This window comes from Eurytemora carolleeae, unplaced genomic scaffold (genome assembly GCF_000591075.1).
Source record: "Eurytemora carolleeae unplaced genomic scaffold, Eaff_2.0 scaffold283, whole genome shotgun sequence".
Taxonomy (NCBI): domain Eukaryota; kingdom Metazoa; phylum Arthropoda; class Copepoda; order Calanoida; family Temoridae; genus Eurytemora; species Eurytemora carolleeae.
Window position 1 is genome coordinate 105,090 of NW_019396323.1, and position 27,989 is coordinate 133,078.

At 34.3% G+C, this 27,989-nt stretch overlaps 1 protein-coding gene and 1 long non-coding RNA gene across 2 annotated transcripts; one reads left to right on the plus strand and one right to left on the minus strand.

The window, feature by feature from the left end:
- The first annotated feature begins 656 nt into the window (after positions 1-656).
- LOC111700935 (mucin-17) lies at positions 657-15,777 on the plus strand. The gene is made up of 16 exons (XM_023472019.1): positions 657-773; positions 3,273-3,322; positions 3,386-3,557; positions 5,105-6,031; positions 6,411-8,578; positions 8,802-8,908; positions 9,236-9,660; positions 9,726-9,917; positions 10,119-10,213; positions 10,808-10,983; positions 11,573-11,699; positions 12,303-12,364; positions 13,309-13,435; positions 13,914-13,990; positions 15,222-15,393; positions 15,448-15,777. The coding sequence occupies exons 2-16, from the start codon at positions 3,275-3,277 to the stop codon at positions 15,529-15,531; spliced, it is 4,959 nt and encodes a 1,652-aa protein (XP_023327787.1). The 5' UTR covers positions 657-773; positions 3,273-3,274; the 3' UTR covers positions 15,532-15,777.
- Positions 15,778-17,143: 1,366 nt separating this feature from the next.
- On the minus strand, positions 17,144-27,860 carry LOC111700943 (uncharacterized). Its single transcript, XR_002765105.1, has 5 exons — positions 27,787-27,860; positions 27,054-27,103; positions 19,254-19,330; positions 18,310-18,390; positions 17,144-17,356 (listed from the first exon to the last, which is right to left on the minus strand). It is a non-coding gene; the product is annotated as an uncharacterized LOC111700943 (long non-coding RNA).
- Positions 27,861-27,989: the final 129 nt, after the last annotated feature.

The window sequence follows — 27,989 nt, forward strand, 5'->3', positions numbered from 1 at the left end:
TCTACTTTTTTATGCTAGATTCAAGCAATAATACAAAATACCTATAGCACAATGTGTGGTCTGCCTTTTTTGTGCTTTCAATATTAACGGAGATATTACAAATTCTAAAGATTGAAAGACGACCTTCAAATTGACAAATTTGACTGAGTATTGCATCTTCAAATATCACAAAGTTGGTTAATGAGTGATTTTAAGATGGATTTAGTATAATGAGTCAGAAATTAAATAATCATTAGACTTTTCTCGGCAGTTATTTTCAACCTCAGTATTTCTTATTTAACCCCTCCCTACACTTTCTTAAACTACAGTTACTTGATATTATATATTACTAAATCAATAATCATTTAAAAAGACGATTTTGAATTCGGCACTCAATTCCTATGTTAATCAGGACACTCTGTATTGGAAACCCATATCCTTATCCCCCCTCCCTTATTTCTACACACATTGATTATAAAGGCCAATTTCTTATTCATGTTACCATATCTATCTATCTACACGTACTGCTCTGGTAAAGCATAACCATAGTGTGACTATGATTCTACCTATGGTAGAAGGTCTAAGAAATTGGTCTATATCTATGTTAAGTGCGTTCAATTGTACAGTGTACTGTTACGTACCTTTAACATTCTTACCTAAAGCGTACTGCAAAACTGGTTTGTTCTGTAAACAGGATCACCAGTAGCGGAAAGTTTGTCTAACGTACAGCACTACTCGCGTATAAAGGGTTTTAATATATAATTTTGAAAGTGAGAATATTAAACGTTTCCAAGGTTAGTTAAAAACTTTACCTGTACTTTTTGTATATACAAATACGTGTTTTTGCATTTAATTGTTTGAAAGTAAATATAAATGTAGGGGAAAGTTGGTTAGAAAAATTTGGACAAAAATCTGCAAAGACATCTTTTGTAAAACGTTTCAATGATAAGGAATAAGATATTTTTCAACTATTAAGTGTACTTACTCACGGTAGAAATTTTTATATCTTTGGCACGACTGTAGTTTGTGTTTTAAATTTGCGTTTGAAAACGTAAATTATAGGGAGTGTTTTAAGCGTTATGCCCAACACACCACGGCACGCTTAAATCGTGGAAGATAACGTGGCGTCGTTTTTTAATTCTCTTTATTTCTCTCTCTTCTCTCTTTTTAGAGAACTGCATTAGATATTAATCAAATTTGTAATAGATATACATATTTTCTTAGATTTTTATTCCAATGTGCCTTTTAACTATTTATTGATCTGTTTCAATACTTTTCGTCGGTGCTAGGACATTTTAATTTCAAGAATTTTCATACTTGGACAGTTTGTAGGTAATAAATCATAGAGAGGACATTTTCTTAGACAAGAGTTGAAATTTCAGATACAATTTAGGGCGCTAGGAAATTTCGTAGACAGACATTTTATAGACATTTCATTAAGAGACATTTCATCGACAGACACTTCATAAAAAATCCGCGAACCTTTTTTTCTCTCAAAATCAAAAGTTCAGAAAACAAAAATGTGTAAATAAATTGTTTCTATCGAAATCTATAATTTTAAAAAGGTTGAATCACAGAATCTTAGAAAATTTGCAAAATTGTAATTTGAAAATTCGCAATTTTTCAGTTCTGGTATAATTCTTACGGAATAATTATTTTTCAATGGTTTTTAAGGTTTCAACTTTAGAATACTTTAGAATATACTAGGAAGAAAGGAACTTAACAAATTTAAATAACTTTTCCTTGAAAATTAGACCAGAACTGAAACTTGCAAATTTTCTTATTACAATTTTGCCAATTTCCTGCGATTCTGTGATTCAATCCTAATAAAATTTTAGATTTAGAGAGAAATAATATGAATACAGTACACATTTTTGCTTTTCTGAACTTTTGATTTTGAGAGAAAAAAAATTTGCGAATTTTCTTTTTGGCCATTGAAGTACCAAAAAAAAATTTTAATTTTCAAAAAATATTGAAAAACACCATACAGGAGAGTTGCACAATTTTGCAACAGGCGCCACAAATCACACTTTTTTTGACTCACCCTGTATTATTTATAATTTTGCTTTAAACTAATAATTTATTTATTAAAATTCTTGCTGATATCTTGTTACTTGTTATACACACATTGCAAAACATGTGAAACCAAATAAAGCCTTCTTCACATTGGAAATTTATTGCTTTATGGCTGTCTATGAAATGTCTATGAACTCTGTGAAATGTGTCTATGAACTGTCTGTCTGTGAAGTGTGTCTATGAAATGTCTGTCCATGTCTGTGAAATGTCCCTACGCCCTAATTTATCTCTCAAATTTCAACTCTGTCTATGGTAGTCTATGAAATGTCTGTCTGTGAAATGTCTGTCTTTGAAATGTCTGTTTATAAAATGTCCGTCCATGTAATATCTATCCATGAAATGTCTGTCCATAAAATCTCTGTCCATGAAATGTCTGGCTATGAAATGTTTGTCTATGAATTGTCCCAACGTCCTAATATGTCCAAAAAAAATTACAAATTTTCAAAAAAAAATTAAAAAATACCCTACAGGAGAGTTGCACAAAAAAGAACCACTTTTTCACCAGGCGCCGCAAATCGCACTTTTTTTGACTCACCCTGTATGTGAAGAAAAATCGTCTGAATCGTAGAAATAACTGATCATGATTTGTTAATAAGATTACTTTTATTAAGATTTTCCTTATTGATAACGTCCTGTCTATAAAATGTTTGGTCAATGTAATGTCTTATATATAAAGGATGTAATGCAAGGAAAGTTATTTCAGAAGTGTACACATCTTCTGTACTTGCATTACACCCTTGCTATATCTGAAATGTCCGTTCTATGGAACGTCCTATCTATGAAATGTCCTGTCTATGAAACGCTCTTTGTGGCTTTAATTATTTAAAGGAATTGTAAATCGTGGATTTTGATAAATAAATTAAAAAATTTCGGTAAAATCTGGAGTTAAACCTCTCCTTGATTGTAAAAATCGAGTAAGGATATAAATTGGCCTCGCACACCATAAATCAGAAATGTATTTTTTTGTTTTTTTTTCGTTTCCAAAGAAGAGCGTCTTAGACTTTTTTTTATTGATAACTGAGGCTTTTTCTCTGCAACGGCTCTTTCCTAACCACATTCAACTCTCCTTAGTTCTTCTCTTATTTCTTCGTGTGAAAGACATGATTTGAATTTGTTTCTTTTAAAATTGCAACTGTCCGTTTGTGAGACTGTTCCTTTAATACTTCTGATCCCTATTCCCTAATATTCCTGTCATAGATTAAATCTTTTTGATAAAGGTATGAATTGGTGTTTACTGCTAATTGGGCTGCTGTACACCGATGCAAAGGTATATAAATTAACATTTAATAAAAAAATGTATAAAACCGTTTTTTCTATCCAATTGTAATAGGAATGGAGTTTCAAGACGGAGTTTAAAGTTTCTCCATCAAGAACATGGAAGCCAACCCCTCAACGTAGTATCCAACCGGAGATAAACAGTACGACTGAAACTCAAACTGTTGATCTAAAGATGGAAGATAAGATGGAGAAAGTTTTTATAGATTTTAAAAAATTAATGCCAGGTATTAAATCTCCGTGAAACCCAGCTATTTTGGGTTTAGGTTACTGCAGATTGGTTTGATCAGTCAGCAAACAATTGTTGACATTTCACAAAATAAGTTTTCTTTTAAACTGCATTCAAAGAAATGTCAAATTTTCATCCAACAAAATTTGTTCTATTTTATTTTTCCCATCGTCTTTAAAAGCGTTAACAAAATTACAATTAAAGGTATTGTTGTACTTTCAAGGAAGGAAGGAAGGCCAGCCACATTCTCCTCATTTTCTCGCCCGAGCCACCTCAAAATTTTCGTTCTTCCAATATTATTCTAGTCCGCCAAGAAAAGACTATTTTTTAAGAATCGGCCCAAGTTAGGGTAAACATGAATTATTGAATTTTAGTAAATCGAAAAAAATAGTTTCAATTGAATTAAAATTTTCGAGTTACATGTCCTTACAAATATGCACCTTTTTTTACGCGCATTTTCAGATATTCCTGATGTAGAATGCCGCAAATAATTTCAAGGTTATAGGACTTTTAATCTTTTTTGTTAATTAAAGTGAAAACCATAGATTTTTTCCGGGTGGGTCCATGGGGAAAATGATTGGCAGAGGTATGCCAAATATTTTTCCATTTATTTTATATCTAAAAGGTTGGCTATTATGGACGCAGAAGAGTTATCAGTTTTACCTAAATAAAGTTTGACAACATTCTCATTCTCTAAAGATTCAAACATGATTTAATCATTTCAATACTTTTGTTTATCGATATGCCTTAACGTGGCCATATTTGTTAAAAATAGTTTAACTTCAAGAATTAGAAACTTTTAAACACATAATAATCGAAGGACGAGGATTTCAAGGTGGTTCGGATGAGAAAATGAGGAAAATGTGGCTCGGAAGAGAAATTGTTGTGGCTGGCCTTCCTCCCCTCTTTCATGTTACCCTTCATGTTTAATGAAAGAAGCATGCTTCATTCACAATGGTACCCTTTAAACCTTGATCTGAATTTTTGTCTTCTACCTTGAAAAATTAGTTGATTACCTTAATTACTCCTGCAGCAAACGAAAGTAATCAAAGAGAAAAATATGGATACCTCATTTAATCTTGACCAGACAAAACTTCTTAGACCATCATTGTGAATAGGGGATGGAGTTTATTAAAATGGAGTTAATTGAAGATACATTGTTAATTCCTTTAATACAGAATACTGCTTGTATCTGTTGATTCAATAAAATTGAATCTATCCTGCATAAGTAAAGTATTACGATTAACATATTTCGCTTATTAGATTAATATATTTCGTTTATTAATGCAAAGAAATTCAAATTAGTTTGTTAGGGACTTTTAAAGCTTCCTCTTGTTGATATATCGTTTAGTTTGATAAAACAATTAAATATTTGATCGTATTTTATTAATTCATGAAAGAAAACAACTTGTTTTTTCCCTTTTCTTTCAGAAAAGTGCAATTTAATTTATTTATATAAAAGATTTATTTGCTGGTTTTTTTCCTAATTTTTTGTATTAACTTTTTCCTTATCCTATTAAATAATAATTCAGATGTTTATTCTAGCTGTTAGGAGATTAAGGAATAAGAAGTTGCTCTCTCTTCCTTCTTTTTCCATTGACCACATGCCATCCTCCAGTAAGATAGAGATCATCAGCAGTACAACAACCACCACCACAACCACAACAACCACAACAATAACAACAATAACAACAACAACAACCACTACTACCACCACCACAAGGACGACAGTAACAGCAGTCAAATATGAGCCAAGAACCACCCAAACTGTTACAGACACTGCACCAACCCCTCCAACCTTTAAACCCACTAGTTTCAAATTTAACTCTAATACATTCCAACGGTTTCGTTCCAAACGCTCTCCAGACGCAGATCCTCAGTTTTCTGTTTATGATTTTAGACCCCGTACCAGAGGATTCTCATCTGGGTTCTCTGCTACGGGTTCAGGATTTTCAACCTCACCTGATTCAGGAGATCTTCCTTCTCTTGATTCTAAGACCTCATCTGCCAGCTCTGATTTCAATCCTTCAAACTCAGATTTTGTAACTGATGCCAGTCATGATTTTACTAGTTCTAACTTCAGAGAATCTCCTACAAGCTCAGAAGTTGTGGAGAACACTTTTGACAACAAATTTTCATCATCTGGAAGTAGCTTCTCCCTGCCTAGCTCCAAGTTTTCTCAGCCTAGCTCCAATTTTTCTCCGCCCAGCTCTCAATTCTCTCTGCCTAGCTCTCGTTTCTCTCCCCCTAGCTCCCAGTTCTCTCCCCCTAGCTCCCAGTTCTCTCCCCCTAGCCCCCAGTCAACCCCTGAGCCTGAGATATTTCCCCAAAATTCTGTAAATTCTGCAAGCAGCTTTGATTTTTCCACTCCACCATTAACTAGATTCTCTCCTGGTTCTGGATTTTCAGCTTCTATAATTTCTAAATTTAACTCAGGATTTGGAACAACTTCCAACTTCAAGGATTTCGCAGGTATTTTTGTTTTAATAGGTATTTTAAGACATGTTTTCAAATTACAATCTTCAAAGGGCATTTTTTTCTTTAACTGTAAACATCTTTCAATCTTAATCCTCCTTTTCTTAATTGACTTTTGAGAATATTTCTTTTGGATAGTTGCGTGAAAAGGTTATATTTGATTTCAGATATAATTATTTTTGAAAATAGTCGTTGATAAGAAAGATTCATTTTTTTTGGAATTGCACCTAGGAAAATGCAATTCGTAACATGTATCATTATAATACCATGCAGTTTAAATGATAGGACTTACCCAAAGGCATTTTGCAAGGACACAACCGCCCATGTTTAAATTGTGTTTTATTAGTTATTTTGAGCATTGACTTTGTTTTTTGAGGTTCATCTAGGGATCTTGGGGAAACCTCTGGAAGGGAGCCAACCACTTTGAGGGAGTCGACCACTACAAGGGAGTCAATCACACCGAGCGAGCCAACCACAACAAGGGAACCAACTACTACCGAGGAGCCAACTACTACCACCATGGAGCCAGCTACTACTACATTAGAGCCAACGTCCACTACCAGGGAGCCAACTACTACTACAAGGGAGCCAACTACTACTACAAGGGAGCCAACTACCAGAACCAGGGAGGCAACTACCACAACTAGGGAGCCAACTACCACAACTAGGGAGCCAACTACCACAACTAGGGAGCCAACTACCACAACTAGGGAGCCAACTACCACAACTAGGGAGCCAATTACCACAACTAGGGAGCCAATTACCACAACTAGGGAGCCAACCACCACAACTAGGGAGCCAACTACCACAACTAGGGAGCCAATTACCACAACTAGGGAGCCAATTACCACAACTAGGGAGCCAATTACCACAACTAGGGAGCCAACCACCACAACTAGGGAGCCAACCACCACAACTAGGGAGCCAACCACCACAACTAGGGAGCCTGCCACCACAACTAGGGAGCCTGCCACCGTAACTAGGGAGCCAACCACCGCAACTTGGGAGTCAACCATCGCAAGTATGGAGCCAGCCACCACAACTAGGGAGCCAGCCACCACAACTAGGGAGCCAGCCACCACAACTAGGGAGCCAGCCACCACAACTAGGGAGCCAACTACCACAACTAGGGAGCCAACTACCAAATCTAGGGAGCCATTTACCACAACTTGGGAGCCAATTACCACAACTAGGGAGCCAATTACCACAACTAGGGAGCCAATTACCACAACCATGGAGCCAACTACCACAACTGAAAAGACAACTACCACATTTAAGAAGCCAACTACCACAACTTGGGAGCCTACCACTACAATTAGGGAGCCTGACTTTACTACGAAAGAACCAGTCAGTACTTTAACAACAATGGGAACAATTTCTACCACAATGAATCCTGTTTTTGAGCCATCATTATTAGAGCCATCGGTTATAATAAATTCTGGTAAACCATTGATTACCATTGGGGAATCAAGTCTCAGCAAAAACGACTCAATAACTATTTCTCATACTTTTGATGAAGCTACTTATTCCCTTGATCCAACACGCAATTATATGGAGACTTCTTCAATACAAGATCAAAAAGTTTATTTCAAAACCACAGAATCACAATCAATTACAATAATTGGTCAAGAAAAATTGAATAAGAATACATTACCCTTACCAGATATAGAGGATATTACTTCATCCCCCGGAGATCAAACTAAGCATCTTATGTCTGATCTTGTACTTAATGAACCAAATGCAGAAATTTTCATGGAGAAGTTAAACACCAGCATATTTTCTATTATGAAAGATAATGTTGAAATGCACTTTGAAATGGGACGCAACAGTTTTGGAGACAAAGCATTAGTTTTAGTCCCTGGCCATGTAAACCTCAGTAAGGGAGGACATTCAGAATTGAACCTTTTACTTTCAAATACGACAAATCAAAAAATAGCTACTACCCTTGCCTCTGATGAATCTTCGACCATCACTAGCAACCAAGAAACACATGGATCCCCTATCACGCCAATAAAAGTACCTGTTAACAAGGATTTTCTCGCCTCCCTTCAATCTTCTGGTGAAAAAGAAGACACCATTTTCAGAGAGGATCCTCCGGCCCCTCTTCACCCTTCTGAATACAGCGAGGTCACACTACTTAAGGAGGATCTCCCATCCTCTCTTCTCCCTCCCGGATACAAGGAGGTCACTTTATTAAAGGAGGATCTGCCAGCCTCTCTCCTCCCCCCTGGATATGTAGAGGAAAATATCCCTGTTAAGGATTATCCAGACCGGCTTCCTACATCCCTTCTTCCTCCAGGATACAACGAACCTCCTTCTATTGAATTATCTAACTTAGCCAAGATTAGAAATACATACAGGGGACGATACAAATCTGCAGCAGAGAATGAACATGACTTTATTGAACCTCAAACTGATGTTAAGTTCTCATTCGAAGAGTCGGACAACACAACAGGTGTTGAAATCTCTGGGTTTGGAAGAGCTGATAAGCAATCATCGTCTGATCCAATCAGTGCTTTACTATCCAACATTACAGTTCTGCCAGTAAGTAATCTAATTTTGGCTTAATTTCTGAAAAATACATTCTATTATTTTTATACCTGTAAATACTTAAAATTTCGAATTCATTTATAGCAAAGATAGAAAAATATTGCGAACTTGAAATGCAAATAATTTTACACAACTACAACATCTTTCTCTAAAATATCTAGATAGTAATCATGTATGATATCAAATACAATCAATTTAATTTAACATTTTCTTCTAGGTGAATGAGTTTTTACCCACAGGTTACAGATACGGGAAGACAAGTCCTCCTGTGGTCCAACCTAGTCCAGTTTATCCCCAAGATGGTGATTTTAATGATCTTCTGAGGTAAGTTTTAAAAATTATATTGAAACAGGGGTCCATATAATTACATTTTTGATCCCAAATGGAATCTAGGTTTGTAGTACACTTTTTGTGTTAATGCGAATTTTGCCAAGTTTTTTTTTTTGCGTACATGTACTACACTTCAGAAATGTGTACTGTATTTGGGGTGTAAAAGATGTAAATATGAGTAACAAACATAATAGATAAATTTTCTGCCCCTATTATCAATCAATCAACATTTGGGATCGTATTGGATGAAACTTATTAACAAAGGGTCTAGACATAACTTTTGATGGTTGAAAGGATTACTTAATGTATATTTTTTTTTAGGAATAAATATGAAGAAATTTCTAGACCATTGGCAAATCAAAGAATTAACGATGGCGCTCGTCCTGCTCCCAGATTTAAACCAAAAAAGACTTTGAGCTCAATCTTCAAGGAGCTGTCTAAAGATGGTGGATTGATAAAGAATGATGACTCAAAAATAAAAGAAACCATTAAAGATGAAAACCCTATAAACAACATTGATTTTGAAGATTCTGGCATTTTTGAATCCATTTTGAAAGGAAAGGCTGTAAATTTTGTTGAAAAAGTTAAGACTACCACAACTACCACTACAACATCAACTACCACAAAAAAGATTCCAGTCAAAACGACTTCCACAACCACCACAACCACAATAAGGCCAAGAAGTACAACCCCAGGTTTATGTGGAGAATATTGTCGTTTAGCCGGAACCATTCGTATACTTTCAGGTAGCATTTTTTTCTGTAAAACAAACTCTCTTGGTTTTACAAATTCAGATTTCATATTTTTTTAGGACTTGAATGGACAGATAATCTCAGCTATCATGATTCAAGTAACTTTGTTGATGTTTCGTCCCGCCTGATGGCTCAGATTCTTCTAGCCTTCAAGAAAGCTTACTTCGGCAGCTCAATCAGTTCCACTAAAGTTGAAGCATACACTCTGAAAGACAATGCGGTGCTTGTGGATTTTTATGTCGTCTTTACAGGTATTTCAAGTGTATTCTTCATACCTCAAAAAAAAGAAAATTAAAAAATAATGTAGCATTGTTAATTAAAAAAAAAATTGAATAATTTTTCTTTGTTAAATTCTTTAACCAAAACTTAAGCTATAAACACGAGTTATCAATGATCATGACATGTTATAAAAATATAAAAGGATATGGTTTCAAAGTTAAAACAATATTAAGGTTTGACTTTTGACATTGATACTTCTAATCTCCGAAGAGAGTTTCTACTTGGTCTGGTTGAGAAGGAAGAAGACATGTACCTTGGAGATTTTCAGGTAAACACTGACTGAAGAACTGTAAATAAGCTTGAAGAGTTTAAATGGCACTAAAACAAACTCAACTATCGAATAAATATATTTTAAATTAAGTTTATCTCTATTTTGACACTACAAAGAATGTCAAAATAAAGAATTACATTGAAACTATCAACTAGAGCAAAATCGTACTATTATTTTCTGTTGAAATCCACTTGTTGGTTTAAAAAAGTCATTAAAGCTTAGTCATAAAATCCTCCGTTTAATGCCCATTAATTAAAGAGTAGCTTCTGCCTTAGTTGACAAGTTTTCGTCAAAGGAACAGATCATTAGATGTGACCCTCTATTTATGGAGAGGTATTTACAACAGTACCTCTAAATTTTGCCAAAAACGAGGAAGATCTCGTTATATTTTATGTAACTGAATTAATTGAATTCTGACAATTTTCTTTTTATTTCTCAAGCTGCATAAATGCATAAATTTAAAAGAGAACTGATATTTAAAATGATCAATTTTAGGAAAATAATAGGGATACTTTCATTAGTCTTACTCAGACGAAGTTTTAGAGGGCAATTCTGTGAATTAGACATCCCATAATTGGATTTATCTTTCAGGTTGACCCAGAGAATGTAGATTTCTATGTGCTGGGTATTGAGGCCCCCCTGGTTGGTGGGAGTAAGGTTGAAGTACTGGATGTATCTTTACCAGATTGGGCCTGGATTGTTATATTCGGAGGAGCAATATCATTCCTTATTATAGCACTACTTGGCTGTACTGTGGGATGTAATAGGTAGGAATATTTCAGATTACTCCATTGTTAAATTCTTGATTGTACTTTTTATTAATTTTTAAATTAAGTTTTGGATTAGATTTAGTTTGACATTGACGTAATGTATAATAGTAAACCTTGTAATAAAGCATATGTCCAGTTTCTGTGTTCCAAATGTGTGACAATGTTTTTTTTTTTTAAAGATTGGGCCAACCATTAACCATGTTTACATTAAAGATGGCGCCAACCATTAACCATGTTTTAAATTAAAGATGGCGCCTACCATTCACCATGTTAAATTAAAGATGGCGCCAACCATTAACCATGTTTACATTAAAGATGGTGCAAACCATTAACCATGTTTACATTAAAGATGGCGCCAACCATTAACCATGTTTACGTTAAAGATGGCGCCAACTATTAACCATGTTTACGTTAAAGATGGTGCCAACCATTAACCATGTTTACTTAGATGACGCAAACCATTAACCATGTTTAAATTAAAAATGACGTCTACCATAAACCAATTATTTAAATTAAAGATGGCGCCAACCATTAACCATGTTTAAATTAAAGATGGTGCCAACCATAAACCTTGTTTAAATTAAAGATGGCGACAGAACCGCGTGAAGAACCGGATTCTGAGCGCCAAGTCTCTAGCGGAGTTCAAGAGTTTTAACTCTTTGGAATTAATGGATTCAGATCAAGATTCATCAGGAGTAAACCTTTACAACAAGGTACATTACAAAACTTATCATATCATACATTATACATGCACAACTTCATAGGGCCTGGGCCTGGCCAACTTGGCTCCTCTCCCCCTTATATTTTTGGGATTTACCATTTTCTGTTGTGCGCATATGCCCCGTAAAATTCCAAAACAGAGAGAGGGGGATTAAATTTTGTAGATCAAGAAAAACAATTATATTAGTATTTATTTAGCGTTAGGTTAGATTAAGACACTTTCTGGGCCGAGCGCTGCGGCTAGGACAGGCTAGGGGGCCGAGCGCTGCGGCCACATGTCTTACATTTAAGACCCCTCCAGCTGCCAGTCTCTACACAGGCATCCCACAGATATTATTTTTCTGGATCTACAAAATTCAATCCCCCTCCATCTCTTTTGGAATTTTACGGGGCATGAGCGCACAACAGAAAATGGCAAATGCCTATATTTTTCTAAATTTTTCTAAATCAAGTTGCTCCAGAAAAAAATCCTATTTTACCAGTAGTTCATTTCTCCAAGGTTGCTTTTATTTATCACGCGAGGATGCTTTTTTATCAAAGCAACATTGTACGGATATGAGTTTTTTTAAATCTATTGATTGTATGATTATTTTTAGAGTGGTATTAAGACCAATATTTGGACGATTCAGCGAAACCAAGAATCAAACATTTACTCAAGGCAAGATATTTGAAACCTACGGTGATTCCCATAAAACAGAAACAGGAGGACGACATTTGATGTTCTTCAGCAAACAGTTTTACTAGTTATTAAAAATCAACTCATCAAGTGAATTGCCGTGTCATATTAAAATATTTTACAATATCCTTAGCTTAAAAGTCGTCGTTGTGTTCCACAGTTTTTTGCGTACTACGTAAGATGATTTTAGTTTTATAGGGTTCACTTAAGAAGGTCATAGTTTCATGGGGACCACTTAAGATGATCAAAGTGTTATGGGGACCACAAGATGATCGTAGTTTTATGGAGACCACTTAATAAGATGATCATAGTTTTCGGGGACCACTTAAGATAATCATAGTTTTATTGAGACCTCTTAAGTTGATCATAGTGTTTATGGGGACCACTCAAGATAATCCTATATATGGGGACCACTTAAGATGAATAGATGTATGGGGACCACTTAAGATGAATAGATATATGGGGACCACTTAAGATGAATAGATATATGGGGACCACTTAAGATGAATAGATATATGGGGACCACTTCAGATGAATAGATATTTGGGGACCACTTCAGATGATCATAGTGTTTATTGGGACCACTTAAGATTATCACAATTACAGAGAACATAAAATAAACTGTTACATTTGAAAGCTAGACTTAGACTAAACAAAGTTGTTAATCTTTCGTCTAGTCTATCGTATTGGATTATCCACAAAGGATAAGACTGCAAAGACGATCTGAAACTTTAAAAATTATCACGATCTCAAGGCTGAAAGTTTTCTGCCTTGAATTAAGTCTTTCAAAAGCTTATTAAACAATTTGGCAAAGAAAGATTAAAGTTTACTGTTACAGAGAACCATAAATATAAGTAAATATGGCAGTATAAACTCCTTACAGTCGTCTTTGAAGCCTAGTACTTTGTATTATATATGTTTTCTAGGATTAAGTTGCCGAGTAAGCTGGCTGGTCGATCTGGAAAATATCAGCCACCAAAACTTCCTGCTAATAATACATTCTCTGTATCTGAACCCCCCGCCAACAATTCAGCTTTATCTCAAGAGGAAAAGGTTGGTGGTCTTGTCAATGTCGTCTTTCTTAAAAGGGTTGTACAGTGTAAACATAATTTTTAAGATTATCATTAATGTACAACTTGAACTTTTATCTTGAAAGATTGTGTAGTGATCCTTGCAATGGTTCCCTTAAAACCTCAATCGGATCTATGATGCGGAAGAAAACATTGTTTTTAGCTTCAGAGTTGTTTAATTCAGATGATTTCATGAAAATAAAGTCTTTCAAAAGAAAACATGGATATCTTGTGAATACTTGATCAACCAAAGCTGTTATGGGTACTGTTGTTAATCGCAAATAACCATTCTCTCAATGAAAGGTCACTTGAAATAACGTTAAATGTCTGTTTTAAGCCGGTTGTTTTTCATCTGGGATAAAGGTCGGCCATATTTTTAGACAGACGACATTAATGAAATTAAATAGAGTTCAAGTAAGATAAGACTTGACTGTTAGATTTTCTATTCCATCAATATTTAGGTGGAAGCTTGGAAGAAAACCAACCCTGTTGCTGGTCCTTTGAGTAGTTCAGATTCTGATTCAGGAGTATACTCTAGGTAGGGTTTCTGATTCAGGAGTATACTCTAGGTAGGGTTTCTGATTCAGGAGTATACTCTAGGTAGGGTTTCTGATTCATTAGTTTACTCCAGGTAGAGGTTTCTGATTCAGGAGTATACTCCAGATATGGATTTCTGATTCAGGAGTATACACAAAGTAGAGGTTTCTGATTCAGGAGTATACTCTAGGTAGAGGTTTCAGATTCAGGAGTATACTCCAGGTAGGGGTTTCTGATTCAGGAGTATACTTCAGGTAGAGGTTTCTGATTCAGGAGTATACTCCAGGTAGAGGTTTCCGATTTAGGAGTATACTCCAGGTAGAGGTTTCTGATTCAGGAGTATACTCCAGGTAGAGGTTTCTGATTCAATAGTATACTCCAGGTAGGGGTGTCTGATTCAGGAGTATACTCCAGGTAGAGGTTTCTGATTCAGGAGTCTACAGGTAGAGGTTTCTGATTCAGTAGTATACTCCAGGCAGGTGTTTCTGATTTAGGATTATACTTCAGGTAGAGGTTTCTGATTCAGGAGTATACTCCAGGCAGAGGTTTCTGATTCAGGAGTATACTCCAGGTATAGGTTTCTGATTCAGGAGTGTCCAGGTAGGGGTGTTTGATTCAGGAGTATACTCCAGGAAGAGGTTTCTGATTCAGGAGTATACTCCAGGTAGAGGTTTCTGATTCAGGAGTACACTCCAGGCAGGGGTTTCTGCTTCAGTAGTTTACTCCAGGTAGAGGTTTCTGATTCGGGAGTATACTCCAGGTAGAGGTTTCTATTTCAGGAGTTTACTCCAGGTAGAGGTTTCTGATTCAGGAGTATACTCCAGGCATGGGTTTCTGATTCAGGAGTATACTCCAGGTAGAGGTTTCTGATTTAGGAGTATACTCCAGGTAGAAGTTTCTATTTCAGGAGTTTACTCCAGGTAGAGGTTTCTGATTCAGGAGTATACTCCAGGTAGAGGTTTCTGATTCAGGAGTATACTCCAGGTAGGGGTTCTGAATCAGGAGTATACTCCAGGTAAGGGTTTCCGATTCAGGAGTATTCTCCAGGTAGAGGTTTCTGATTCAGGAGTATACTCCAGGTAGGGGTTTCTGATTCAGGAGTATACTCCAGGTAGGGGTTTCTGATTCAGGAGTATACTCCAGGTAGGGGTTTCTGATTCAGGAGTATCCAGGTAGGGATGTCTGATTCAGGAGACAGTTTGTCCCTAAATGCACAATATACTTTATTTAAGGAGAGCCTCTGTTAGTCGACCGGCGCGCTCAAGTCTAAAATCCTACAAATCCGGGAAATCTGGTAAATCCGCGAAATCCGTAAGATCTGGAAAATCTACGTCCGGTAGATTTGAGGAAATGGCAATGCAGCAGATAGAACCAACAGAAAACTTTGATGTGGCGTTCATGGAGGTAAATACAATTATAAAACAAAGATTAAACTTTTTTATTTCTTATTATTTTTAGAATGGAAGTGCGAACGTGAGTCGAGCTAAACTACTGGAGGAACTGGATCGGTCAGTTTCAGACTCCGAGGGATCTATAATCTAATTTATTTGGTTCATTTTGAATTTTCCATTTTTCCGATTTTATTGGCGATATTTTAGAGAAAATTTCTATTTTATAAATCTAATATGAATATTATAGCTTTAAGCTATTTTAGTAAGATATCTTGACTGAATTGATGAAATGTGCATTTCAAAATGCAATATTTTTGTATCGTTAATTAACATGTAAAACTAATAAATGACTTTTATTGTACTTCAGAAAATTTGTAAATAAACGGAAACAAATAAAGAGTGTATTCTTTCTCAACAATCCATTTTTAGTTTTTTTTATGATGCTCGGTGCTATGCATGGAGAGGAATCAAGCATGGGGCGTATTCCTCAAGTTTTAACCATTTTACCACAATGTTAGATACAAAAAGCAATATAATAACATTTTCTGGTATTTATTACAGTTTTTTGATTTGAAAAACACATAGAAAATTATGTACGTTTTAAGTAAATATTAATTGTTAAACGATTTGAAAGGAAGACAACATTCAAGAGGAAATAACCTTTTTTGCTTTTACCCCATTGAAAATACAATTAAAAACTGAATGCGTATTTAATCAACTAATAATTTTAGTGTTAAAACATTGCTTTTCATGTGAAACATTGGGTTAAAAAGGCGAAGGGGTCCAGATTGTGCTAATAGACTGTTCACAAATGCAGTGCTACTGCTAATATTCTCCTCTGAATAAATTGCAGTAACCTGTTTATAACGAATAATACAAACTTTCATTATCCTAACAACCGTCAACAAAAAGTCTGTCTTCGCATTTCTCTTTCATAAATATTAAATTAAAGTTCATGGAAAAAATATATTTAAATTGAAAAATTACATTTCAGATGACACAATTTAACTAATCATATGATAAAAAAAAATACAAGTTTCAAAAACTGCATAAGTGCATTCAAGATCCAACAACTCAATTTCCAAAAAATGTGTAATGTCGTGTTCGATCTAAAAGAATACGCAATTTTCTAACATCTTTGTCATCACATTTAATGTATAAGGCCACATCTAGGAAAGCTCATATGTAAATTAAATCTACAATTTTTATTGTTCACTAATTTTCAAGGTTTGAAATTCTTGAAAATTTCGGACAAAATAAGTGTTATTACAATTTTTTAACGCATTTCTTTATGCCATTGGACGCCGGGTTAAGTTATTTGTAAATGAAGCAGAGGAGCAAAACAAAAGTACGAATTCCAGGACGATGATTTCATGTCGTCTTTATCTGTCGATTTACGGGGAGATCAATTTATCAGTTAATGGGATTGTCTACACAATAGAAAATAATTATTCAACTCGGAGATTAACATTCTAAATTATATCTTGTTTTGAGGTCTACAAAAAACAATAGCTTATCAGATACAGTGGTAACCATAACACTCTGAAATAGGAAGACGACTTTATAGGAATAAATACGTGTATTTGATGTTGTTTACAAAGCTAATAGTTTTACTAGACGTTTGATAAATCGCTAATCGATTGAAATGGATCTGTTTACACTGCACAATTGGTGTGGCCCATGCTTATTTGCTTATTGGACTATTTAGAGTCAAAATTTGAGTTTAACAGTACTCTTTCTATTTAAGAGTTTTCTGATTATCACTGTATCATAAAACTTAATTTTCTTAATTTTGGGCCTTTATCTATAAAAACGACATTTTGATTTTATTTTGCAAAAACACGGTTTAATTATTCCGGCCCTCGATCAATGTGTCCGTTGCTTTGTGTTTACTTGAAAACAGGTACTGCAGGTATAAATTCATCTAGTATATACAATATACCGGCATCATCCACAGTCACAAACTGATTAAACTCCTGAAATTTAATTCATTAAAGGATCTGAAGAGGGACATTCTCTATTCACGGAACACTTTAAACCCTAATCTCATCAAAAACGTCGTTGAAAAGTGTTTAATTCTGTTAATTTCTCATTGTTTCTGAAGCAAGAAATGTCAGTTTCATAGAGAACCCAAAATTATTAGGTAAGGTCCCTAAAGGAGGCCAAACTAAGGTGACGTAAGAAATACAAAATAAAATTTAGCGAGCTTTAGCAAATTTATCTATTACTTTTATTTTCTTAGGAAACCCCGTTTAGGTGCAAATAGGGTAATTTAACAGAAAATCTGGATAAATTAATATTCTTTTTGTACAGGCTTACCCATAAAGGATGAGAGTTCAGAGACGACTGTAGTGAATTTACACTATCTGTTTCTTTATATTTATGATTCCTTGCAACTGTTTTTCTTTTCTTTGCTAAATCATTAAATAAGCCATAAAAATACTATATTTTAGGCAAAAGACTTAATTTGAACTTGGTATCGTCATATATTAAGAGTTTTTAGTCGTCTTTGCAGTCCCATTCGTTGTGTGGTGTGTAACCCTGTAATAAAAGACATCTTCCTTATCTCACCAACTCTACCAACTAACCTTCCTTATCTCAACAACTCCACTAACTAACCTTCCTTATCTCACTAACTCCACCAACTAACCTTCCTTATCTCACCAACTCCACCAACTAACCTTCCATATCTCACTAACTCCACCAACTAACCTTCCTTATCTCACTAACTCCACTAACTAACCTTCCTTATCTCACTAACTCCACCAACTAACCTTCCTTATCTCACTAACTCCACCAACTAACCTTCCTTTTCTCACCAACTCCACCAACTAACCTTCCTTATCTCACTAACTCCACCAACTAACCTTCCTTATCTCACTAACTCCACTAACTAACCTTCCTTATCTAACTAACTATACTAACTAACCTGATTTACAAACACTTGTTTCACGGAGCTTCCCTTGATGTCAAACGTCTGCAAAAGTTCTTTTTTGTCTCCGGTCCCAATCTTAACATGAAGATTTTGTTTACATCCTATACACTATTTGGGAGGGAACCCTCGGCCGCCATGAGCCTCCCAGATTTGCAATGCAGCACCGAGCCTCCGTTATGCGGTACTAATTTCATACTATTTAACTATAGATAAAATTTGATTTCTTAAAATCTTTTATTTAAGCAATAACTTTTAAAGAAAAATCCTTTATGTTTAGATAAATCTTGAAATGCAAAATTATTGTTTTAAAGAATTATCTTAAGTTTTTCTTTAAATCAACAAAAAATGTATAACAAATCAAATCGAATTTAATTAAGAATTTGTTTTTTTATATCTTCCTTATCTCGTAAAAAACTTTAAAGTTTCAGTATAAATTGTGTACTGCATAGCAAATATGGGAGGCTCATGGCGGCTCATGTCGGTTACTTCCCTCAGTATACTTTTTATTGTAATCCTTGAGCCTTGAATTTAAGAAAATTAATATTGCATTTTGTTAATCTCAAGAAAATTAAAGAAACCTTTAATAAAGTGCAACATCAGGTGTACAAATTTTGATTTCGAAATAAATTAAATCTGTAAAAATAATTTTTTCTTCTATTTAATAAATGCAAGAAAGTCAAGAAGCCCCTTAAATTATATACAGAGTTATGCACAAAGGATGAAACTGTAAAGGCGACCCAAAACTCTAAAAATATGACGATTTGAGGTTTGATTTTTGGTTTCTGCATTCAATTGAGTATTTTGATATAAAAGGGTCCAGCACAAAAATAAACCAGTTTTGACCTTCAAGGAACCCTGAATGCATGAGAACGGACTAAATAAATTTCGAAGTTTCATCCTTTGTGGGAAACCCTGTACTTTTCTTATGTTTTTCTCACCTTTGCTATTTTCCTTCTGGCTAGGGGTGAAACAGGGGTTGGATAAATGAATCTAGAGGTAGGGGGTGTATTACTGCCTGAAATAAGTACAGTTAGAACAAGAAATCTGTAGATAGGAAGACGACATAAAAGTAATGATTAAGCGTATTTGATGTTGCTGTAAAGCAAATGCAGGGTGTCCCAAAAAACATGGGAATTCAGTGACGAATTCGATATCGTCTTTGTTATTAATTAGCATTTTAATACCTAATTTTAAAAGCCATAATATTATTATGTCTCCTAGAGTTTATTTTATGAAAACGGTAAATGGCTCTAAAGATGTGTATATAATGTCTCCGCAAGATGAGCAGTGAACACGGACAAGTTTACTCTGTTTGTATACTGCAATTTCCTTGTACAACCGCATGCAGTCAAAACATAAACAAACAAAATGTGAACATGGCAGACGGAACTCTTAAAGATTACAGCTTTCTCAGTAGGTATCACTAGACTTAATCAAAGAATTATTTAAAAAGACGATATCGAATTCGTCACTGAATTCCCATGTTTATTGGGACACCCTGTAGTTTCACTATAGTAACTTATTAAATCACTTATTCCGTGAAATGGGTTTATTTACACTACACAATCGCTGTGTCTCATGTTCATTAGACTATTTAAAGTCATAACTAGAGTATAAAAGTCGTCTTTCTATTTCAGAGTGTTTGGATTAGGCTTTTAGGGCACTTCACCCTTCTTTTTCTGTATTAGCCTTCAAATGTTCTCTTCATTCCGCCGTTTTTTAAAAAAGGTAAAATAAAAAATTTTGCAGATTTTTATAGATTTTTATGAAGGAGTATAAATAGNAACTATAAGGGTTAGAGAGCTGAATTTCTCGACTTTTCCTAAATATATTTTTTTTAATTTAAAAATTTTTATAACTGCCTGAAAGTCCAGGCCTACTGCAGCCTGTTTCACCTGCTAGATTAAATTTGCTTTTAATACCAAATTGTCCAATTTTGAGGGATCAGAAGAATAATGATGTTTAAAGATTTGCCCTCTTTTTGCAAACGTTTATCATAAATTTTGCAACAAAGTATTGCACAACACTAGCAATTCTTTTATTCATTCAACAATAGAAAGTTAATATTTTTGGAAAGTTGCTGAGATGAGTAAATTAACCATTTTAGTTTATCAGTTTTAGAACAGTTTTCGCGCAGATTTGCAATATTATTTTTGCACAGATTTTGTAAACACCTGATTTCTTCATTGATTGACATACATTTTACAATATCATAACTCATAAAGAAAGTAAGCAAACGGCTTGTACAATTTTTTGCAAACATTTCTTTATTTAAATATTTTCTCATTTTTAAAAAAGTCAGGTTAGATGCTTTCCATGCACAAATGTGTAATAATGAATATGTGTGAAAAATTTTGAATTTGTGCAAAAAAGTGCAAAAACACTGCAAAAAAACTATTTAAGAATTAGGCATTTGATCTATTCCCATTTTTTACTATATAGAATATGTACATTTCCAATTGTTGCGCGCACGCGCACGCGCACGCATGTATATGCCTGGATCCTAGCTTCAGTAAGGCCTAAACCAACTATGGATGTAGACATACTTTGATTTCTTTTCTTAATAGATGACATTCGTGTAAGTGATTATATGAAATCATAAAAATTGTTCTAATCAATGTTATATTGTTGCTAAAATACTTCAATCTATTTCAGTTAAAGCAAACTCTCTTCTCCCCCTTTCATCTGTTGTAAGAAAATCTACCAAGTAGCACCACCTGAATAAAGAATCAAAGAAGAAAAAACAGTTAATAAAGAGAGAGTAGTTGGAAACCGGTCATCCAAAAGAAATCAATATAATTAAGAATAAGTCCATCATTCTTGATGACCAGTCAGAGGGCACTACTGTGAATCTGACACACCATTATCCAAATGGCTGGACACTTGAAATTAGTCCCTAACTAAATTATAACAAAGTACTTTAAAAAGTTCATTGCCAAAGTTTGTTGTACCATCTAGTATAGAACACTTCTAAAACAAAAAATTTTAAATAAATTGTCCGCTCAGTTTATTGAAGAAAAAAACTGGTTCTCAAAGTGAAAAACATAAATAAAATATGGTAAATTAAAAAAAAAAGAGTTATATTTTAATAACGTTTCAGAAATATTTGAAAATGATTCGAATGAAAATGCAAAAATGATTTATTAAAATTTATTGATATTTGGTATTCATAGTCTAGTTCTTTGATTAAAATGTTCTTTGCAAATCTTCGTCAAAGAACTCATAGTTAGTGTCAATCTTTATACATTGATGGAATCAAAAAGATTTTGGATATTTTGGATAGTTTCTACTATGAAACAAGTAAAATATAAAACAGAAAAAATTAATATTTACAGTTTTTATATTCTTAATCATTGGCTTCATAATTTTCATCTTCCCAACTGAGATCACACTAGAAACTCCAATTAATTTCAAGTACAGGCCTACTTCGAACCTGCTAGAAAAAGCTGTACAGTACACACTACAGACAATATGCGGCAAACTCATGGGACGGTACGTGAAATAAACAATCTCCTTCTAGTAAAATTTTTGTGGACAATGATTCCATTCTTTGTTTAATACTAAAAAACACAAAAATTTTACAAGCTTATATTGATTTAAAAGTAATTTATACATTATAAATCTATAATATGTTTTAAGTTATTTGTATTGAAGAAGAATAATAAGGTAGGTGAGGATATTTCCAAATATGCTTGAAAGCAGAGACCGGTCCACATTGAAGAATCCATAAGCTGTGAAAGGTTGTTCTGCGTCAATGATGTAGATAATAACATCTATACCCTCTTCTTTATCAGCTCCACATTGCCGAAGTCGTAGAACAAGGGATTTAAAGCTTCCATAGCAGTCATCCAGTACAAATGAGATATAAACCATATCTAGCACCAAACACAGAGCAAATAATATCATGACCCAGAATTTATAAGCAAAGACCAGATAAAGTGATGATGATAGTATTGCTGTCTGTGTGACAAATGTCATTAACAGAAACGGTTGAATCCCTTTTTTCAATCCAACAAAATCTTTTATTAGACCATTCAGAGATCTTTGAAGATTTAAACTCTCCTGTGGAAACTCATCCTGCAGTTTTCTACAACAAGAAGCAACAGACGAACCTATTAGAAAAGCTGATATCAGCTTTAGGACCATAAACCAAAGCATCAGTAAAATTAAGACTAAAAAATTTAAACACTTTGAGTAAACATCTTCTAATGAATACTCATAAAGTAAAACCAAGCTGGAAATGACTTGCACTGCTCCATATGCAAGAAAAGTCATAAATCTGTAGGGCAAAGGTAATTTCTGCTCAGAGACCAAATGTTTATTTAGATTTAAGAAGCAGGCAATTAAAGGAATGATTGGAATCATTTGAAGAGGGTAATTCACAGAATTAGCAATAACAGCAAATTTTTCAGCTGTTGGTCTATCTGCAGTAATTATCACTGATACTCCATCCAACTTCAATGCTAAATACCCTAGAAAGCATGTGCCAAGGAAATATAATGCCAAGCAAATCCTGTCAAACCACTTATATTTGAAGCTAGGTATAATCCTGAAAAATGCAAGGATAAATATTATGTTTGAAGAAACAGTCCTTTCTCTCCAACCCATGGTTAGAAACTGGAGGCTTGTTACAAAACCAATATGTGGCCTCTTCTGACTCTTCACACTGGCAACATGTTTCAAGCGTGTGAACATTTTGTAAGAATGTAATTTTGTCTTATGTGTTTTCATTAAGGCTTGTTTCATGCCTAAACAAAGCTCTTAAATAAGTAAAATGTATTGCAGATAAACCATGTTAACATGCTAAAGTGGCAGGAGAAACACAATTGGCATGCATTGTCCACTCAAATCAAATCTTTGCAAAAAAGGGCAATTAGGGCAGTAAATAATAGTTCATTGAAGGCACATTCAGATTCAATAATTTTCAGATTAGAACTTCTAAATCTTGATGATACATATAAACTAGGTGTTCTTTCTTTTATGAAAACCTTTTAACTTCCTTCCATGATTTCTTTAATTCTTTAGCTGAACGAAATAGAACAAAATCATTAAAACTTGAGCAGGTCCTCTTCAAAATGCTAAGAAAGTTTTCCCTCCACTTTATTTCCAAAATTATGGAATTTGATTAAATTAGAGCTAAATCTAAATTACTAAATCTGCAAAATTGTCTAAAAGAAAAATCGTCAAGAACTCTTTATATAGTTATGCAAGTTATATCTGTGTTTCATGTGGAAAAAATAACAGTCATCCAGCACAAATGAGATATAGATCAAATTGAGCATCAAACACAGAGCTAAGGATAACATTCCCAAAAAGTTCCAGGAAACAGCCAGGAAAAGGGTTGCTACCAATAAAGTTGTCTGATGTCAAATGTCAGAAACAGAAGAGGTTGTAGTCCTCTCTTCATTCCACAGAAATCTCTGATTAAAGCATTCAGCAAGTTTGGAGATCATTGATTCTTTTGGGTAACTTACCATAAAGTTTACCATTAAGAAATGATACTGAAGACCTTATTTTAAATGTAGATATCAATTTCAAGATCATTTGTCCAAGCATTAATGAAAATAGGGCTAGTTTTTCATACCACTCTGTGTACATCAAACTTTCAGAATATTTACTGAGATTTAAAAACCTGGAAACCACTTGAACAATTTCATGAGCAAGAAAAGACATCAGGGGAGATAGTGGTGGTAGACGTTGTTCTAAGACTCTAAGACCAAATGCCTATTGGTGTTCATGGAGGGATGATGGGGACCAATTGTATCGGGTAATTCACAGATAAAGCTATCATGGAGAATGTGAATGCTGCAGTAGAATTTGAATTTGATGTCTCTATCATTGCATCTAACTCCAAATAAAGCATTGATACCCCTATTACACAGGTTGGTAACACAGACTGCAAGACAAATTCGATCAATATACTTGAAGCTAGGTATAATTCTAAAATATGTAAGGATAAACATTATATTTGAAGAAACAGTCCGCTCTCTCCAACCCATGATAAAATAACTAGAGAACTTAACCAAGATTAACAGTTCTGACTCTCATAATTATTAGCGTTAAACCCAAAGCCATTGTTTTTAGTTTAAAATCAACATATTTCCTGACTTTTTATAATTATTTTTGTAAACACAAACATTGTTTGCTTAAAGGATCAATAAAGTTGGAATGAAACACCTGTTAAGTAATCATATTCATAAATGATTCTTCAACTTTAATTTAATTACTTTAACAACTTCAATTCTTTAAAAATGCATCAATAACTTACCACAATAATTATAGATAAAGAAACATAGAGAAGAAAGGATTATTGCAAGGAAAAACAGTGTAAGAATAATTTGAAGACCATCATTTGTGTTATGTAAAGGAATATAAATTAAATCTGCCATATTTCCCTTACAGAGAAAAATCCAGAAAGTTCTATCTAGTCTTTAAAGAAATCATTTTCAAATGACCTCTGTTCATTGAAAACTCCCACTACAATCTCAGTGGAGATCCCTAGCTTATTTTCAGTAACCCCCATTTTCGCTGAAGACCATTTTAGTGGAGACCCTGATATTTTGATAACAGAACATCATATTCTTAAAGAAACTTCCCATTTTTATCTAAACCCTACACCCCCCACTTTTTGATTGATGATCTGCATGTTTTCGATGGAGACAAATGATATAATCAGGAATTTCCAAAAAAAATTGAACTTAATTGTTACTTCTTTCTACCAGTTTTTAGAGAGGAAAACAACAACTGCTATGGAGATGCATCAAAAATAATGAATTGGTGGTAAGGCAGGAAGCAGAGAGCAATTCATAGCATAAACAGAGCGTGCTTTATATATTTAATTTTTAGAAAGATTAAATCTGAAACCTAGAACCTTACAGTCAAGAATTGGTGTCTCCTACTACAATAGGTGTCTCCTTGGACTAATAAAACTAAACCTACATATATTTTAATTCAGACAGCTATAAATACTAAAACATCCAAACCTCTTCTGAAAAATATAGGTAAACAATAAATATATATTTTTTTTTCATGCAAAAAATGTAAAGTTTATTTATTATTGTATCTTGATCCTATACCGCACTAGCAAGTAGGGTTTCCAGTAAAAAGGGTAAATCGTTTTGCGAAAACTTATCATTTTTTTAGCAAAAATTTTTTTTTACATAGAAAATTTTGCATTTTTTTTTGCACATTCAATTGTTGCAGCTACGACTCATTTGGTTTTTGCGAATTTTTTTTCGCAAAAGTATTGTTTGCTTTTTTTCATTTTCGCCAACAGTGGGAAATTTCACGAAAAATTTTGCAAAATACGAACGAAAATTTTCGCATTTTTTCTTAGTTTTCATTCCCTACTAGCAATTAGCTACGATTGCAAGACAGATCCTACTACTACTAATATATGCCTGGAAAACCCTAAAATTAGAAGAAACAGATAGCTCTCACCAATCGATGAGAAATAACCAGCAATAATTTAGCAAACATTCTTAAAATTCAATTATAACTGAACCCATTCAGGCTACAGGAGTGCTGCTTATGCTTGCTTTGAGACTATTAGATTATATTTTTACTAAACTTTCAACCAACCTTTGTAATTAATTAGTATACACTGTCACTTGTCAGCGTGTTTTGTTTACTCTAAGATCGATAAAACTCAAATTTCGGAGCTAAAGTAAGTGCATAGTACTTGTAAAATATAAAAAGAACAATTATTAGAGTATACAGCAAACTGTGTTTGGATAGACTATAATACTGTAAGTTAGGCTGGAATCTCCACTGTTCCATATTTCGTTATGTTATGACAATGGTTGACTTGGGTTAACTAACCATAAACAAACAGACTGAAAAATGTACTACCGTGTCTACTGCCCGCCTTCTACCATCCTGCGAATTTGTGCCCAGTCCTGATTTCAAACTGGGAATTTTCTCTAGTTTCAACCTGGATATCAGTGTTTACTACTCGACTTCAATCAACCTGGGAATTCAGGCCCAGTCCTATTTTCAACCTGGATATCAGTGTTTACTGCTTTACTTCAACCAACCTGGGAATTCATGCTCAGTCCTATTTTCAACCTAAATAGAAGAGTTTACTGCTTGCCTTCAACCAAACTGGGAATTCATGCCCAGTCCTTTTTTCAACATGGATATCAGTGTTTACTGCTAGCCTTCAACCAAACTGGAAATTCATGCCCAGTCCTATTTTCAACCTGGAAATTTGTGTCTAAACCTCTCGCCTTCAACCAACCTGGTAATTCATGGCCAGTCCTATTTTCAACCTGGATATCTGTGTTTACTGCTCGCCTTCAACCAACCTGGGAATTCATGCCCAGTCCTATTTTCAACCTGGAAATCTGTGTCTAAACTGCTCGCCTTCAACCAACCTGGGAATTCATGCCCAACCCTATTTTCAACCTGGAAATCAGTGTTTACTGCTCGCCTTTAACCAACCTGGGAATTCATGCCCAACCTTATTTTCAACCTGGAAATCTGTGTCTAAACTGCTCGCCTTCAACCAACCTGGGAGTTCAGCCACTCATGTGGCCGAATTTAAAGAATTTGAGCGGCGGTTTAAATTTAAGCCGCGGTTTAAATATGCTTGGTTCCACTTAAAATTGTATCAAATGTTTCAATATTTAAGCCGGCGCTTAATTTAAACCGGGTTTTGGCGGATTTAAACCGCGGCTCAAATTCTTTAAATTCCATCACTGATTTCAAACTGTGAATTTTCTCTAGTATAAAATTACCTTCTAGATCTAGGGATAGGCAGAGACATCTTTCTTCTCCTGGTCACAGCCTAAAAAAAATCAACCTTACATGTGAAATATCTTAAGTTCATGTAAAAAGATCTACCCAAAAAGAAAGGTGCTATGTAGGCACGTTGTGACTTCTTTCTAGACGTTCGTTATGTTAATTTTTTTCAGACCAGAGAAGAATGAAAGTCGTTGAAATTTTAAAACATATGTTTTGGTTTTCTCCAACAATTATTTTTTTTTCTTTAAAATGTCTATTTCCATTAGTTGAAATTTTAGAAAATTAACGGTTTTTGCCATTCGTTAACTTTAAAAAACTTCCGCTTTGTTAATGGAAGTTTGCCCAGCTCTAGTACTATGTGATGAAATTGTACTGAACATCTGTATTGAGATCTATCCGATTTGGGAAATCCTAAAAGGCATCCAAGAGTATCATTTTAGATTAACCATTTTTTATTAGATAAAATGTGTACAGTGGAACCCAGGACCCACAAAATCATAAAACAACTCATGGACTCACGTTATGAGTTTAAATAGTCCCAAGAACATGAAGATCAACAATTTTGCAGTTGAAACATAAATCACTTCAAACAATTGGTAAAAATATTTGCTATAATAGCTTCAAATACATAAAATATTACTTAAATATCGTCTTCATATTCCACAGTTATTTACATTTTATCTAAGTTGTAAAAAACCATAAAAAATAATAAATTAAAAGTTTTACATTAGTTTGCAGTAAGGACTGTAGGCTCCACCAAATCAACCTATCTCCGGCTGTTAGCAGTGTAGAACAGTCCTAGAACAACAATAATGTTTACAATTAAAGAAATTTGTTCTTATTCCCAACTTCTGGACCTTCCCTCCCCTAAGCATCCTGAAAAGTATAATTCCTTAGTAAGTCCCAGTCGCGGCGGTTGTCTTAAGCTA

What these genes read in the sequence shown, in the direction of transcription:
- LOC111700935 (XM_023472019.1), top strand. Translation starts at nt 3,275, where the DNA reads ATGAATTGGTGTTTACTGCTAATTGGGCTGCTGTACACCGATGCAAAG. An exon ending in AACCATTCGTATACTTTCAG is followed by an intron (nt 9,661 to 9,725) that starts GTAGCATTTTTT and finishes ATATTTTTTTAG; the next exon opens with GACTTGAATGGACAGATAAT. An exon ending in GAGTAAACCTTTACAACAAG is followed by an intron (nt 11,700 to 12,302) that starts GTACATTACAAA and finishes GATTATTTTTAG; the next exon opens with AGTGGTATTAAGACCAATAT.